The sequence below is a fragment of the Gekko japonicus genome, unplaced genomic scaffold (genome assembly GCF_001447785.1).
Source record: "Gekko japonicus isolate JY-2015 unplaced genomic scaffold, Gekko_japonicus_V1.1 scaffold53, whole genome shotgun sequence".
Lineage (NCBI taxonomy): Eukaryota > Metazoa > Chordata > Lepidosauria > Squamata > Gekkonidae > Gekko > Gekko japonicus.
In genome coordinates, this window is record NW_015162474.1 from 1,474,581 (window position 1) to 1,491,327 (window position 16,747).

At 41.2% G+C, this 16,747-nt stretch overlaps 1 protein-coding gene across 1 annotated transcript in view; it reads right to left on the reverse strand.

The window, feature by feature from the left end:
- CPSF6 (cleavage and polyadenylation specific factor 6) overlaps positions 1 to 16,744 on the reverse strand; it is a 28,568-nt gene extending 11,824 nt beyond the window's left edge. Inside the window, exons 1-8 of the mRNA XM_015405697.1 lie at positions 16,685 to 16,744; positions 9,679 to 9,888; positions 9,241 to 9,344; positions 8,245 to 8,390; positions 6,239 to 6,412; positions 4,820 to 5,324; positions 1,366 to 1,481; positions 619 to 772 (exon numbers count right to left, since the gene is read on the reverse strand). Of these exons, the coding sequence (XP_015261183.1) occupies positions 619 to 772; positions 1,366 to 1,481; positions 4,820 to 5,324; positions 6,239 to 6,412; positions 8,245 to 8,390; positions 9,241 to 9,344; positions 9,679 to 9,888; positions 16,685 to 16,744 (1,469 nt within the window). The remainder of the gene's footprint in view (positions 1 to 618; positions 773 to 1,365; positions 1,482 to 4,819; positions 5,325 to 6,238; positions 6,413 to 8,244; positions 8,391 to 9,240; positions 9,345 to 9,678; positions 9,889 to 16,684) is intronic.
- Between the last annotated feature and the right edge of the window lie 3 nt (positions 16,745 to 16,747).

Consider the following 16,747-nt stretch of genomic DNA (forward strand, 5'->3'; position numbering starts at 1 on the left):
CATTAATTCTAATAAAATGTGTAATTTTGACTTTTATCTACTCTGAGTACAGGAGTGTTATTTTGTTTCCTTGCCTCCTCACACACTCCACTTGGACCTAGTAAAGAAAGAGAACTGTTTGTGTTGAATGTGGCATTCCCTCCTTTGTGCAGCAAATAGCCCACGGCTAGGACAAAGGGCACTATCAGAGTGAGCCCCTGGTATGACAACTTCTTTAAAGGTTCAGCAAGTAACTCAGCACTGGTGTTCAGAGTGTAGTAGATAAACTTTAAAATTTATTTATGAGCACAGATGATGCCCCCCCCAAAGCACATTCACTCTAATTTAGCGAGGGGAACTCAAACTACAACAGCAGAAATAAATTTTAACAGTTTAACAGATTTGCTATTTCAATGGTTTAATAAGGTTCTGAGATACCGTAATGTCACAGAACAGTATTTGTATCAGACCTAATTATTTGACATTAATCAACACACAATGGCAGTGTTCTCCTAATCAAGAAACTGAAGCTTCACAGAACCAGTGAATTATTCTAGGAGTCATGTCAGATTCATTATAGTACTCCCTAGTAAGGTTTTCGCAAAAAAACTTTTACCCATTTATATACAAAGGGTTTACCTTGACCCGGAACCATAAGACTTTGACTCAATTCCATGAAGGCAATCTTGCAGAGAGCTAATAAGTACTTTGCAGCGATCATCAGCAGACACTTTGGATTGTTTAATTAAAGAAATTGCAGTCACCAAAGTTTCTATAGCACTTCCATAGTCTCCTGAAAGATGGAAAAACACATGTTAAGGAACATGTTTTTTATTTGTGTATATATATGGTTTCTAAACATCCAACCACCATATTGTTGTCTTCTACACTGATGCAGTGATAAACCTGTGCCTTGACCATACTATTGCAGGTTTTAGGAGATGGTCTATATGACTGAATGCTCTTCCACATAGAAAACTAGATGTCAGGAAGACGAGTGCTAATCCAATCCAATCCATATGTTGTAGGAGAGCGTTCCAGAGTGAGAGCCTTAACCTTCAATCTGAACTGATGTAGTCCAGTCACAGACTTACCATCCATTTCTGGGAACTCAGCCTAGTTTACTCTGATAGGGCCTTCAGAAAGTTGTATTTCTCAAAAGATAATATCCCTCCCAGCATTAGCAGTTTTAGATTCCCAACAGAAAGCATCTCATGACTATGGACTGGGTCCTAAGAATCCATTCTGCTAGCAGCAGAGTCTTCCACCATGACTAGAAGCCTTGGTCCAGAAGAAAGATGCATTCACTCTGCCACTAGAAGAAGGAATTTATGGAACCCAACCCATTTTGATTATGGATGGGATAGTTAAAGAAAACATACTGACCGGCACTGGCATCTGAAACAGCTCTTGAAATGGCGCTGCTAGAGATAGCCCTATTTCTATTCATGATTTCTTCAAATTCTGCTTCACTTAAAGGTGTCCTTGCAGCATCCATTTCTCTGCAAACACACACGAGTTCAAAACTTTTACTTCCAGCTAATGATGGCTACACAGTAACAATAGTTTGCAATCTTAAGCAAAGTAACACATAACAGAAAGGGTTTCCCCCCCTAAATCAAGATCTTTAAAATGCAACACTTGTAGGCTAGAGGGGAAAAAGGTACACTATCACAGAAGCAGTACTTCTGTAAGTAGTGTTGAAACCTTCAGTCAGATGGTCTACTTAAGCAGTGCTTTCCATCATCAGAGCTTTCAAATATGTTTACAAAGCTTCTACATTTAGCTAGGTATTGTGTCAAGCATATATATAATTGAGGCAGAAGAAACTGGCCTGCCCAATGAATATCACTGAAGACCCTCAGCACATTTACAACAGCTAGGAATCAGAGTACATAAGTAAATGTTGTCAAGCATTACAAACGCTCTAGATCCTTAATAACAAAAATGGGTGTGATGTGCTGGCTGTACACTTAACTAGCAGCTTAATTACTCTTCATTAGTAGCAGAAATATACCTAACTATTCTGAAAATTCCCTCTTGAACACAATTTCATCTGTCAGTAGTGCTCTCTAGATACATGCATTGAAATAAACATGTGCAGAGGGGGAACAGAAAAGAGCATGCTAGTACCACCCCCAACCCATGCACTATCGTCAGACTGTGAGCTCAGAGTCTATGCACAGGCTTCATCCCAGTGACTGAGAATACGATTTTGGGAATACAACCCATGCACAGAGTCCATACTCACAATCATACACAGGTCAGGGACAGTATGTTCATGCCCTCTCCCTGTCTACTCATGTTGATTCCAACCCACAAAATCTGCAGAGAGCAGCTTAAAACATAACATCTGGATCTGACAAAGACAGGCTTTTTTTCCTATACCCAACTTTTGCATGCCTAGAGACATACTACCCACCTACTCCTTACTTTTACATGGAGCAAATATTAATCTAGATAATATAACTTAATTAACTTGACTAAGGCACCTAGAATGAAGATCACACTTGAGGATATGGTGTTAAGACTACACATCCTTCATATTCCTTTCAGCACTGCAAAGTTATATGGCTTAGCTTGCATCTGAGAAATATTTCTTTTGAATGTTAGTTCTTTTGGTAGAAGAAAAATGCAGAATGATAAGCAAAGCTATCCTCTTAAGAGTAAGAAGTGGATCAAGATCCTACAGCCGATTTAGCATAAGAGGAAATGTCTAAAAGTTCATACCTCCCTGCGTTTTGAGTATTATTTTTCGATTGTCTCCAATACAATGGCATATGTAATTGTTCTCTTATGGACATGTTATTTCCAGTGAAACGCCTATGATATATAATTGACAATTTAAATATAGTTATGGATTGTAGTTGAGATCATCATGAAAATATTGGACATCATGTGCAGAGACTCTACTTCTGCTTTCTCCACCCTCAACCCTCCCTTGCCTACCAGAGCGCTATCTTGATATACAAAGATAACAATTTGGTTTCATTATGGGTTCTCTAGGTATTTTCAAGCAATTATGCCCAAAGTTCCACATTTTGGAATGCTGCTTTATGAAATCTAAAACATACGATTTTACTCATTAATTTAATGGATTAAGTAAAAAGTGGAATAAACTTATTTAAGAATAAACTAGTTTTCCAATAAATAATCAGGCCAACAAAATCTTCCCAGCCAACATAACATACAACTAAATTTCACATAACTGACTATCTGAGACAATATAACATGCACAAGACAGGCAGCATCAAAGAAAGAGAAACAGCAACGGGCATAAATGAACAAGATTTCTTCAAAGAAAACTGGAAAACAGGTGGGGGATTAGAACAAGCAAGGATGCTTGATGAAGAAAGCTACTGTGAGGTGTTTTAACATGACTACTCACACGCTGAGAGAGCAGTCATGGGACGGCAGTGGGTGAAGCAGACAAAAAAGGAGTGCATCTCAAGACTTACATAGCACACAGAAGGCTTTCCTATCAGAGGATTTGTCCAATGAAAAGAATGGATAGTTACACTACATTTATATTGTGCTATATTGCCAAGTAACTAAACTGAAGGTTTTGTGGGAGAAGTAACCTTGGTAGATGGGCGGTTAAGAAAATACCAACAGTATATATTTGTGCACAAGATATAAGATGAGTGATGTGAACAACATAAGTATGATCAAATGAAGGTAAATATATAGCTAGAATTCTTAAGCACAAGTGGGGACTTGTTCATAGGGGGGGATCCCTACCTTCATTGTTGCTGATTCCCAACATGGCTCAGGGGAGGGGGCTTGCAGGGGGGAATCCCATACCCCTCCAGCACCAAACCTGGCATGGCTCATTACTACCGCTGCCACCATCCTTCATCACCACTACTGGGCCTGGCACAGCTGCTGGCATCTTCCGCTGCTGCAGCTGAGCCCAGCGCAGCTGCCAGAATCCTCCATGGCTGGGCCCAGAATGGCTGCTAGCATCCTCGTCCTTTGACTCTGAGGACAGGCTGGAATGGCTCCTCATCTAGTAAGAGTGTTGTTTGCACATGCATTGACAACACAAATGTATTGGGGGGGGGTTTAAATCCTCTATATATTTTAATTTTGATTTGAGATTTTTCTGCAAACTTGGGGAATCCCCCAAGTTTGCTGAAAAATCTGTTCAGCATTTACATGGCCCTGATCCACAGGTTTAGGTATCCATAGATGGGTGCCACATGTCACTAACACCATATAGATTGTATTTCATGTATTGGTTCTCAAGTTATGTAGTAGCATCCCCTGACCAGGTGCAAAACACCAAGAAAAAGGACACCAGGATCCCGGAAGGGAAAAGATTCTGAGTTAGATATACCATTTTTTCTTCTTACCTAAGAGACAGGTAGGTTGAATGATCCCCACTGATTAGCATTGTCTCTGTTAGAATGACTGCTGTCACAACTTGCCCTAACATTACAACTCATTTGGGAACTGTACCTTTAGTTTTCCAATGATGTTTTCAAGAGGAGCTGATAAATGTCTTGGCTAATTCAAATGCTGATCCCCCCCCCCCCCCCCCGAATCACGGATCTTTGCACACAGTAGTAGGCTACATGCATACCACTGCATCCAAGGGTCTCTGTACAATCTGCTTTAGAATACATGAATGGTACGTTCTGGAAGCACAAAAAACAGAACAATTTAGAAAGAAGACCCCAAGCCCCAAAAGTCTGAGAAATCATGCTTTAGTTGCAATCTCACATTCAAGTAACTTTCAACGTTTCCTAAAGCAAAGGGAAACAAAATAACCTGAATCAACTGAGTGCAGAGGCCCTAAATGAGAATATATAGTCTATGAATACAAAAAGGCACTCACCTGCCTGGCGGCCCATAATCACCTCTGTCGTATGGTGGAGGTCGGCCATATGGGTCTGACGGTGGTGGACCACGGCTGTCTGATGTAGGTATACCACTGTTGGCTGGTGGGGGGAAGAAAGCTGGATTCACGTGTGGGGCTGGTGGGGGAGCACCTGGTGGTGGTCCAGGCAAATGAGGAGGAGGAGCCAGTGTTAGAGGTGGCCCTAGTGGACCAGGTGGACGAGGGGGAAAAGGGCCTGGGGGTGGAGGAGGACCCTGTTGCGGGGGTGGAGGGCCTGGTGGTGGGCCATAGCCCGGAACTGGAGGTGGAGGACCAGGGGGGAGTGGACCCAATGGAGGCTGGCCAAATGGCTGTCCAGGAAACAGAACTGGAGGAGGAGGACGGTCACCACGATTGGGAGGACCAGTTAATGGAGGAGGCAGAACCTGGCCAGGTGGTGGAGGACCTGGAGGGCCTGGTGGGCCAGGAGGGCCTAGAGGTGGACGTGGAGGAGTTTGTCCAGCTAAAAGGGGGGGAAATAATTTTCACAATTAAAATCCTTCCGACAATTTTTTCAGCAAGACCTACAGCATCAGTTCTAATATACAAAAGAAACATGGTAACTGATGTTTACTTTTTCCTTTAAGAATCTATGCACTTAACAGATGTTACACCTTTAATTAGGAAAGCATACGGTATGACAGTTTACTTCTGCTGTTTGTATATGATGGCAAGAAGGAACTTTACATGTCAGGAAAAAACAAATTCCTATTTGTGATTGATACTTTAGCAATAATGAGCAAGAAAAACACTTTACATTTGTGCTTTGTATACACAGTATAGTGGTTAAAGTGTTGGAGTAGGATATGTCACAGCCAGGTTTTGAAGCCTTACTTTATCATGGAAGGTTGCTGGGTGACTGTGGGTCAGTCCCATACTCTCAGCCTAATCTATCTCACCTACTTGGTTGTGAGAATAAATGGAGGAGAGGAGAATGATGTAAGCCACTTTGGGACCCCACTGGGATGGAAGGTGAGGTATAAATGAAGTAAATAAATATATTTGGGTTTTTATTGTATTTTTAGAAGCAGATCAGCTTTCTATTTTTAATGTATATGCAAGTAGCTTTTTTAGAAAAGCAGCTAGTAAGTTCGTATTTTTTATAAAAACAAGGGAAAGTAATGAGAAAGTTATACATTTTGTACAATGCAAAAATGTTCTATCCAACTTTAAACCTAAGGCAACTTTTAGGAGCGATAACATCAAGTTTGTTCTTTCAGCTCAACTCTATCAGACCCTAACTGCAACTGGTTATCTAAGAAATTATTCAGAAAATACTTCTACATTTCAGTATCAGATAACCATAAATTACGTCTTGAGTCAAACATCTATCCAAATATAAATGTAGCAAAATACCAAACATTTAAAACATTTTACCTGGAAAGGGTGGTGGTGGTCCTCCTGGTCCAGCTGGGCCAGGAAATCTGTCCCCCCCAGGTAGAGCACCAGGAAAACGACCCCTCCCTCTGTTACTTGGTGGAAAGGTTGCCCGTGAACTGCCTCCTGGAGGACCAGCTTTTCCTTCTCCTGACATCTGGCCTGACTGTGTAGCTGCAGTAGTGAAATAAAAGTATGACATACAATATCAAATTAGAAAGGCTTTCAAATCTGAAAACTAGATCATCTGTCTAAAATTCTCCCATTATTACTTACTATTGTACACTCAGGAATAGTTTCTGCAAAGATGTGAACAGCTGTCTTAGGCAAGCCCAAGGGCTTAAGAGAACCCAGTGAAATTTGTATCTTTTAGAAGCAGATCAACATGATACAACACAAATTACTTCTTGGACACACACCCTCGCAAAAAACCCCCCACATATACCTACAGTTTGAGAAAACAAGCCCAAACGTCCAACACAGAAACACTCATACAATTTAGTGTGCTGGTCTTTATTACTACTTCCTTTTAGATCTACAAAGCCTTTTTTACCTACAGATCACCAAGTACTTTCAAAAGAAGCACACTAACAAAGGGTCATTCTGAACCTTTTGCTTATGGTGCTTATCTTAATAATTACACTTTACCATGGCTCAAAATCTGCAGAATTTAGAACACATTATTAGAGGGCTACCATTTCATGTATCTTCAGACATGTAGAATTTTCTGCTGAAAACCCCAAGAACTCTGGTAGGACAGCCTAATTCAAAAGAAAATTCAGCCCATATCACTTTATTAAATGCCTCGAGCTAAATACTAAAACAGGAAATAAAATACACCTCAAGGGAACAAAGCCACCAAATAGTTAAACAAAAGTCCCCACCACAATTGAAAACTGTCAGGTCCCCTTTTTGAATTCTTTGATAAATAATCATTTATTTGAATTTTTTTTATTCATTATCAATTTACCATCACAGCAGAAGAATTTTGTTTTCTCTACTACACGATTTTTAGTTCTTAGTGTTTTCTGATAGTTTGGGCTCTTGATCCTTACTCACCATTTCAACATATGGATTTATCAGCATAAAAGGTTGCAAAACTCAATTCTAAGAGTCAAGATCACAGGATAAACTAGTGTATCTTGTCTACCCCTGCTGCTTGTTCTTTTATTGTAGGATGACTTTTGGTGAGCAAAAGAATACACAGGAAAAAGGCTACCAGAACCATCACAATGTTGCAAGACACACTCTATGAGGCAAGGCTAAAGCATATGCAGCTTTCAATTTAGAAAAAAGACAACTGAGGGGTGACATGAAGCCATCTACAAAACTATGTGTGGTGTAGAGAAACTAGATGGAAACACACTATGAAACTAATGGGCAATAGATTCAAAAGAGACAAAAGAAAATACTACTTCACATAAGGGTAATTGACTTGTGAAACTCACTGCTTTAAGACATGACAATGGCCACTAGTGTAAGATAGATTTCAAATGGGGTTGGCCAGATTTATGGAAGACAGGTGTACTGTTAGCTATCATAGCTGAGTGGGGTCCTTGGGTTCAGATGCTTCTGACTGTCAGATGCTGTGGAGCAGTCTCTGCAGATTTGGCTTGTGGGTCCTGATTGTGGAATCTGATTGGCCACTGCTGGAAACAGGATGCTGAACTAGATGGGCCACTGGTCTAATCCAGCATGTCTACTCTTATACTATTAAACAGGTTCTGTTCTAATCTAGCATGAAAATGTTGTGTTAACCATGTGAGGATAGTACAGACTAAATCCCATCCTTCCCATTCAATAATATACAGTTCCCAGTTTTTTTAAAAAAACACATACATCAGAAGTAACTTGAACAAAGCATTCTTTCAATAAGTAAAATTTCTCAAGCACTTCATGCCCCCTTCAACCATATATACCACATCTGACACATGCCAAGTTTAAGGGTTTTTCTCCTCCCAAATGTCCCTTGCCTTCACTGAAAAGCAGCTGAAAGCAACACTTACTTTTCCTTGATTGCAGTTCAAATTGACTCAGAAACTGCTTATTACATGGAGTTACAACTGGATTCTGACCATGCAATTCTCTTTTAGGTAATAGATCCATTAGTTTTTTGGAAGAGGCTTCAGATCCTACACCTACAAGAGCAAACCTGAAGAAAATAATAGTAGAAAAAAATACTTCTTCAGAGATCATTTAGAAGGTTATGTATCGAACTTTCAATCATTATGCTTCACCATAAACTAGCATCTCTCACTCATATGCTTGTTCCCCATCTTTCTCTCCACAGCAGAACACAACTTTTCAGCTCAGAAATATCACTTTTATTTGAAGACTATTCCGGTGCCAAGAGTAGAGATAGAAGGGATGAAACTTAGTTGTAACTAACAATGAAGAAAGTTGGAAGGGGCCATACACACCATCTAGTCCAACCCCCGCTCCACCCCTGCATGGGGTGGCAGGGGCTGAGGATGAAGCACATAAGACCAAAACCCATTCCTAACTTCACCCATGATGGAGGTGGAAAAGAGAAGGGGAAGGCACAACTGTCCAAACTGCAATGTTTGAACAGAATTGTAGAAAGAAGAAAGAAAGTGCTGACACTCAAATTCCTTTTAAAAATAAAGCAAAACAGGTCATTTATAGTAGTAAGAACAAATACAGACATAAAATATATTCTCAATACTACAGCTTCTTAAAGCATGACCTGAATACTATAGCTACATAATAGCCCTGACTGATGACACTGAGAATTCTCACAGGAGTTCTCACAGGCCAACTTCTTCCATACACAGGAACAGCTTTCCTTTTTACCTCTGAAGACATTTTAATTCCTTCTCAAAACTTCTCTATTATGACTACTTCTCTCTCAAGTTCATTTGTCTCTGTATTCTTAGGCGATACACCTTCCAGGCAAGCAAGATACCACTAAGCTACATTTCCTATTACAAGTGCTGGCAGTAGAAAAGAAAAAGGGATAACAATTATTTCAACTTTCTTACCCCTTTGACTGACCATTAGCACGATTTTCAAAAAATTTTATCTCCAGAATATCATTTACACCAAGTGAATGAACTGCTTCAGTTAAATCTTCATCTGTGGTCCACTGTAAAATATTCATAATTGACACTTTACTTTTAGAGGTAACAGTTAAAAAAGAACATGACTTCTTTCCCTCTACAATCATCTAAAATAATTCATCAATAGAGCATATACATATATACTTTCCATCGTAAGAGATCTCATTATCAAAATTAGCTTTGGCTGTTTGAAGATGGCATGCTCTTTTCTAATCCTGGCTGATAATATGATGAAATTATGTTTCTATTTCTCAAAAACAGAGAGTCCATTAATTTAACGGAATATTAATGATAATGTTCACCAACTCAAATGACCTTGCTACAATAATTAACTATAGCAATAAGCCGTTTAATGCTTACCCAAGTAAGATTTCCAATATACAATGCAATTCTCTTTCCTGTATATGTGTAGACAACATTTGGTGCTGATCCTTTGCCTACATCATCTCCAACAGAGGGTGGGAGAGAGTCCATATAATCACGGTCCTCTGGTGCATCGCCGTTATTGGCAGATGGAGAAATGACGTCGTCATACAAGTCTATTTGGTCATGCCCACCGTATTCTGCTTCCTGAAAAACAGTGAAGTTATAGATACTAGATTAAAATACGTTTGTCAGTGTTTTTGCTCTAGTGATTTTTAATCTAACACTAAAGGTTAAGGTCTGGAAATGCAATCCAAGTTTCAAAATAACAGTACTTTATAAAGGCAAAATCCAAATATGACTGATCTCTTTGTTATTAGGTAAAGGTTCCCTTGCTCGAAAGCCAGTCGAATCCGACTGTAGGGTTGCGGTGCTCATCTCCGTTTCAAAGCCGAAGAGCCAGCGCTGTCCGAAGACATTTCCGTGGTCATGTGGCCAGCATGACTAAACACCAAGGCACACGGAACGCTGTTACCTACCCACTGAAGTGGTACCTATTTATCTACTTGCAATGTTTTGCTTTCGAACTGCTAGGTTGGCAGGAGCTGGAACTAGAGACGGGAGCTCACTCCGTCATGCGGCACACTTGGGTCTCAAACTGCTGAACTATCGACCTTCCACAGCCTGCAGTTCAGCGTCTTAACCACTTGATCTCTTGTGAAGCACCTCTTGCTCCCAGGAGGTGGAAGAAAGCTGGGAACAGCCTTGGTTTGCAGAAGACACATCTGGTTTTAGTTTCCAAAGAAAGGGAGAAACTGTGTGTCTTTGCACAACTACAGGAAAACACAGACACACAAGGACGTCTGTGCCTTGACCTGTGTTCTCTGGTGGTCAATCAGCTGCTAAAAAGCAACCCAAAGCTCCTTTTCTCCCATTTCATTTAAGCATCTTTGAATTTTAACCCCAAGAAGCAAGCAGGCAGCAGGGAATACATTCATGCACCAGGCTGGAGATCACCGGCCTAAGGGAAAAGGAAAATCAAGGGGCCTATCAAGGAAAGAAAAATCAAGCTAGCAGAGTTAAGCAGCCTCTACCACCAATCAGCCTTGCAGCTGTCTACAGATACTATGTGTTTTTTAAAAAATGAGAAAAAGAACTACAGAATTATACATCAAGTGTAGTTTGTCCTTACACATTAGAGTAACCAAAATGGTCTAGCATGTGACCTAGAACAGCAATAAAGTATTTTACTCCATACTCTGTAGCAACAAAACTAGTTTTGGAATGCTGCTTTTGTAAGTCCTGACATTCAGTTGGAACACTAACATATGATTCAAACATTTGTTCTTTAAGAAACTAAATTAAAGCAAATCAAGCACAATAATTCCAGTACAGCACAATGAACCTGAGAAAGCTGGATCCAGAGCCACGCATCAATCCAACACTGGCCTTGGGCAAATTGCCCTGTCCCACTAACCAAACTGACAGGGCTGTTGGAAAATGACAGAGATATATTTTAGATAACTCCAAACTATGTCAGGGAGGGTGCCCACAATTCTCAAAACATTTTTATCTGGCATAACTCTTTTGATTTTGGTATCCAGTATAATGTATTATTTTAAATACTGGTAAGCAGCATACTGGTTAGACGGTCAGACTAGGAGCTGGGAGACCCAGGTTCAAATCAAATCTCCACTCTGCCACGGGGGAACCTTGCTGGGTCAACTTGGGCCAGTCACACCCTCTCAGCCTAACCCACATCAGAGAGTTGTTGTAAGGTTAAAATGGAGGAGAGCATGATGTAAGCGACTTTCGGTCCTCACTGGGGAGAAAAACAGGGTATAAATGAAGTAAATAAGTGAACCATAACTCACTTTTGCTCCCTCTTCCTACAGCTTTCTACCACCAGCATAATATAGGTTATTTCTACCTTAGCAGTTTGAGAATCCTAGGGTCTGAGGCCATAGGAGAAACTAACTTCAACTATGGTATCATGGTGCACAACACTGTACAACTGAGGCTGATCCCAAGCCTTCTGCTTCCCTTATACATTTCAAAAAGCCAACAAATCTTTAAAGTTAAAGAAGAGCCTGGCAAGAGAGGAACTCACTTGGAAGCTCCTTGGACTAGCTTCTATAGTAAGTGGTTAATCACAAGTACTCATTACTTCTTCTTTTTTTTGCATCCCCGGAGGGATATTTTTATTATTTTTTATAAGACTACAAAACTACAAAGAAAATATAAGGGAGGGGGCTAACATCTAAGGATAAAGGATAGATAACCACACTATACTAAAAACCCAAGAGGAGGAGATCATATCCATGTTAATCTAAATGTTATTAATAAAAGTGTTAATATAACAATATACTTGTAGAGTTCTTGTTTGTCTCGGCTTCAATGTTATTATGTTAGTTGTGTGAGAGAACTTTCTGAGCATCTTCGTGTTAGTTGCTTCAAAAGGCAATTTTCAGAGTCCTTCTGCCTTTACTTCGGTTTTCTGTCTCTGAAATCATATGTAACTTTTTGAAGAAAAGAAATTAAATCCTTATAGCTTTTCCTCTTTTGGCGAATTTCAAATGGAATGTCTTTTAAAGTTTTAATGCTTATATTCCCCATTTTCAGTGGAGTTGCTGAAGACGCTTTAAAAATAGCATCTCTGGTCTGTCTTCTTGAGAATCTGACCACAATTTCTCCAGGGAGGCTATTTTTTAATATATAATTGGAGTATGCCCTATAAGCAGTCTCCATCTCTTACCAGTTCATCCGCTGTTAAGCCTATTACTGGAGCTATGATCTCGCTGAGCAGTTTCCTCAGATCCTCCGTTTGCGATTCAGGAACTCCCTGGAATCTGAGGATCATGTTAGCTTTTTCCATTTGTAGCTGTAGCAAACGGTTTTCTTGGAAGTTTTGTTTTGGTTCAACTTCCCCCATTCTTTTCTTCATTTTTTTGTTTGTGGTGTCTATCTCTTTAATTCTCACAGTCGTGTGTTCCACCTTTCGCTGTTTCTGCCAGTTGTAGCTGCTGGGAGGTCAGTTGCTGGTTAATACCATCGAGTTGCTCCACCACCGGCTTTAGCATATCCGCTAACATTTTCATGATGTCTGCTCCCTCTTCCAGTTTTGGGCTCTGACTACCTGCCGGTTTCACTTTAAACTTTCTTTGCGAGGCCGCCATTTTATACAATTGTTTACAATTCCAAACGCTTCACACTGACTCAAAAAATCATCACCTCGCTGTCAGCGCTCAAGTAAGTCTCTCCACACAAAATCGCTGTTCATCCCCCCCGTCCCTTTGTTACGCTTATCTGCCCGTTTGCATAAGAGGTGTCCCTCTCTGCACTCCGCTTTTCCCACAGGGGTAGTTCGCTTTTAAAATGTTCCGTTTATTTTGAACTCACGTTCATTGTTGGTCATTTCTCTGACCTCGCTCACAGTAAACGATATTCCACTCGATCTCCAGCGCTTGTCCCGGTCGAAACAGCTTGTGCCCGAAGGCCACACAGCGGCAGGACCGTCAGGGCGGAGGGAAGCCTCAATTCTCCGGCATTTAGCCATCGAAGAGGCTGCCCCTCAAAAGCCCTATGGCCTGGAGCCTTTTGCAAAGCACCCCCCCCCCATACAGCTGGTGTGCAAGTCACTCCCCCAAGGTCTGGGGAGAGCGACCGCCATCGCTGATCCACAAACCAGAAATCCTTGTTTCAGTTTAATTCCTTTGCAATCCACGTGATTAGTCACTCCTCCTCTTTCATGTTCCTAGTAAAAACATCATCTTCTTGTATTCAGTGGCCAGATTCAGCCTGCATGGTTCAGTAACATTTGCTGTATATTAGAGTAACTTCCAAAGATGCATCCCTGCACAAAATAGTTTTACTGAATATATATATATATTTAATTTTATTACTGAATATATTCAGTGCACTGCCAATTTGAAAATTCATCAAAACATCCAATTAAAATAGACACCAGAGCTTTCCTGATGCTATTATTAAGATAAGAGAAGACATATGAGCATGTTATAGTTGACATAACTAGTCTAACTTTAAAGAGACAACTAATCAAAGTATCTACCAACAGGAGGAAACCTGACTAGTGTATTTACTATTCAAAAAATAAATTGCAATATTATCATGTCTTCCTTCCAAGATTTCTGGGAATTTTAGTCAATGATGGTACTGACAATTATCTGCCAGAGACCACTTTTATCTCTAGGATTGTATGGGAAATGACTATAGCAACAAATACAAATGTTTACAATGAACTTCAAAAACATACTGCAATTTTCAAAATCTGGAGTCTGGAAATACTACTGATGTATTTGTATCAAAATGATCCCTCCCCCCACCCCAACTACGTATTAATTTCGAGTTATGTATTCAAAATCTGTATTACCTGCAGTAGCACAGATGATCACATGTAGGGACTGTACCTTTCCACACACATGAATCCACGTGGAAGTTTTTCAATATCCTCCTTTCTGAAGAACAATGAGGATGCTGAGTTTTCTCTGTAACTAGATCCTCTGAGAACAATTCAGTGGCCCACTTCATTATTGTGTCACCCTAGTGTTGAAAGATCTACACTGGTTGCCTATCTGTTTCCAAGCACAATTCAAAATGCTGGCTTTAACTTAAAGGCACTAAAATGGCTTGGGGCCAAGTTACCTAAAGGTCCACCTTCTTCCATACTGCCCAGGCTACCAAGTGAAGGTCCCCCTCACAAGCCCTGCTTTCTGTGCCCCTTCTTCCAGATGTGAAGCAGGTGGGGACCAAATACATGGCTTTCTCTGTGGTGGTGCATCGCCTGTGCAATGCCTTTCTTCTTCAGGCTTGCCTGAAGCCAGACCAAAACATTTTTCACACAAATTAAGGGGCTGTTTTTTTACCATCATTTTTACAGCATGCTTCTAGCCTGAACTGTTTTATGAGATTTTAAAGCTAGTTACTATGCTCTAACTGGATTTCTAATGCTGCATTTTTGTCAACAACTTTCAGAATTTTATGTTTTCATTAAGGTTTATTCTGTTACCAAGCAATATGTTTATAATACTTTCTCTGTTGGCTTGGCAAATGTTTTTACAATTACTCCTTTGCTTTTGGTTCAATACTAGAGTTTTATCTGCTGTTATACAAATTATGGCTTTATTTTTTAAACTTGTATGCCACTATGAGTGACAGTAGAGAATGCAGCTTAGTAAAGGTAAAGGGTTCCCTTGCTTGAAAGCCAGTCAAATCCCACTCTAGGGATGCGGTGTTCATCTCTGTTTCAAAGCCGAAGAGCCAGCGCTGTCCAAAGACATTTCCGTGGTCATGGGGCTGGCATGATTAAACGCCGAGGCGCACGGAACACTGTTACCTTCCCACCGAAGTTGTACGTAATTATCTACTTGCAATTTCTTACTTTCGAACTGCGGATTGGCAGGCGCTGGGGCCAGAGATGGGAGCTCACTCCATCATGCAGCACTCAGGTCTCCAACGGCTGACCTTCAGGTCTGCAGTTCAGCGTCTTAACCACTTGAGCCACCGCAGCCCTGAATGCAGCTTATAAATGCCAAAATTAAATAAATGTGCATCCAACAATACCCTTCAAATGTTTCTGAGGCTCATTCTCCCAGCCAATAAGGTATGGATGCTCCACAAACCAGTGGTACTGCATCTGAACCCAGAGGACCATGACACTGAGTTGACTTCTGTGACCAGAGCCTCTCCTATATTACTTATTTTGACTTTGTTTTCATGTTTGAGCAGGGCTACCTGTAATGTTGTTTTTAACATACTAGCAATACACCATATTAAGCCTGAAAAGAGTGAAGGAAAAACAGGTTTTGGAAATCATTACCTAACAGATTTGGCTTTTATAAGCACCTTAAAAATAAAGAAATGGCTTTTTAATCAGACCTAAAACAAGCACCAAGTTTCTGAACAGATATTTAAGATAGACCATACCAATGCCTTTATGGGCATCTTTTGCTTTCAATGAGTGCTTTCAAAAATTTTCACACAACCGTTCCAAAATGGTATGGGAGAATGCAATCAAGAGGGGAAGAATAGTACAATATGTTATCAGGGTAGCAATGCACCAACTCATATAACTCAGTGGACCATATACTCCCAGCTGCTGTGAACTGCCCACACGGTTATCCAACATAAAAAAAGTTTGGGATTTCGCATGTTTCTCGTCTGCTCTGCAAGAATAAAGGGGTCAGTCTTTTTGGCAACAAAAAGTATTGGTCTTCACTCAAGCTATCCCGCATAACCAAGCAACACTAAGCATATAGTGAAGAAACCCTTTCTGACACATACAGCTAACGAATTTCTTGTAAAAACGCAACTATTTTAGTAGGTTGAATTGTACCTGGCGTGCTTCTTTGCAAGGATCATGGGACAGGTGTAATGAAAAAACACAGTCAGGTTTGTGGGGGTGGTGGGTAGTACTGTTCAGACCCCATCTGCCAATGCAATCACCCCGGGTGAGTGCGTAGCATCTGAGTATACCTGGAGGAGAGAGATTTAGCTTCTCGCACACATCTCTCTTGTAGACTCCCAAGAAAGCGGCTGCTGCTTCCTTGTGCCGCCGCGTTCCAACCTTTCTCCTCTCAAGGGAAAAGGGGGGGGGGGGAGGGAGTGTTACAAGCGCTGCAAAGCTACGAGAGCCTCCATCTCAGGCTCATTGTTTTCCAGCCCCTGGGGCCTTAGAGAGAAAAGCAAATGGGCGCGCGTGTGAGGCGGAGGCACGCAAGTCAGCCGACCGCCTTCTTGCTGCCGGAGCGCTCACTGTAACTACTCGAAGCGCCGGGCGGGAAAACTCACGGGCCGCTTGACGAGACGCCACAGTCAACAATGGCGGAGGGGTTTCCGTGCGCCTTGTGAGGCCCAGCCGCTCTCCCTCCCTCCCTCTCACACACGCACAGAAATCCGGCGCCCCCACCCCTACAGTCCCCACCCCCCCGCCTGACTCGAAGCGTCGCGGCCATGGCGGAAACCAGGCGCGCGGAATCTCCTCTACCTGGTTAAACTCCTCTCCCACATCGGCGTAGATATCGATGTGGTCCACGCCGTCCGCCATATT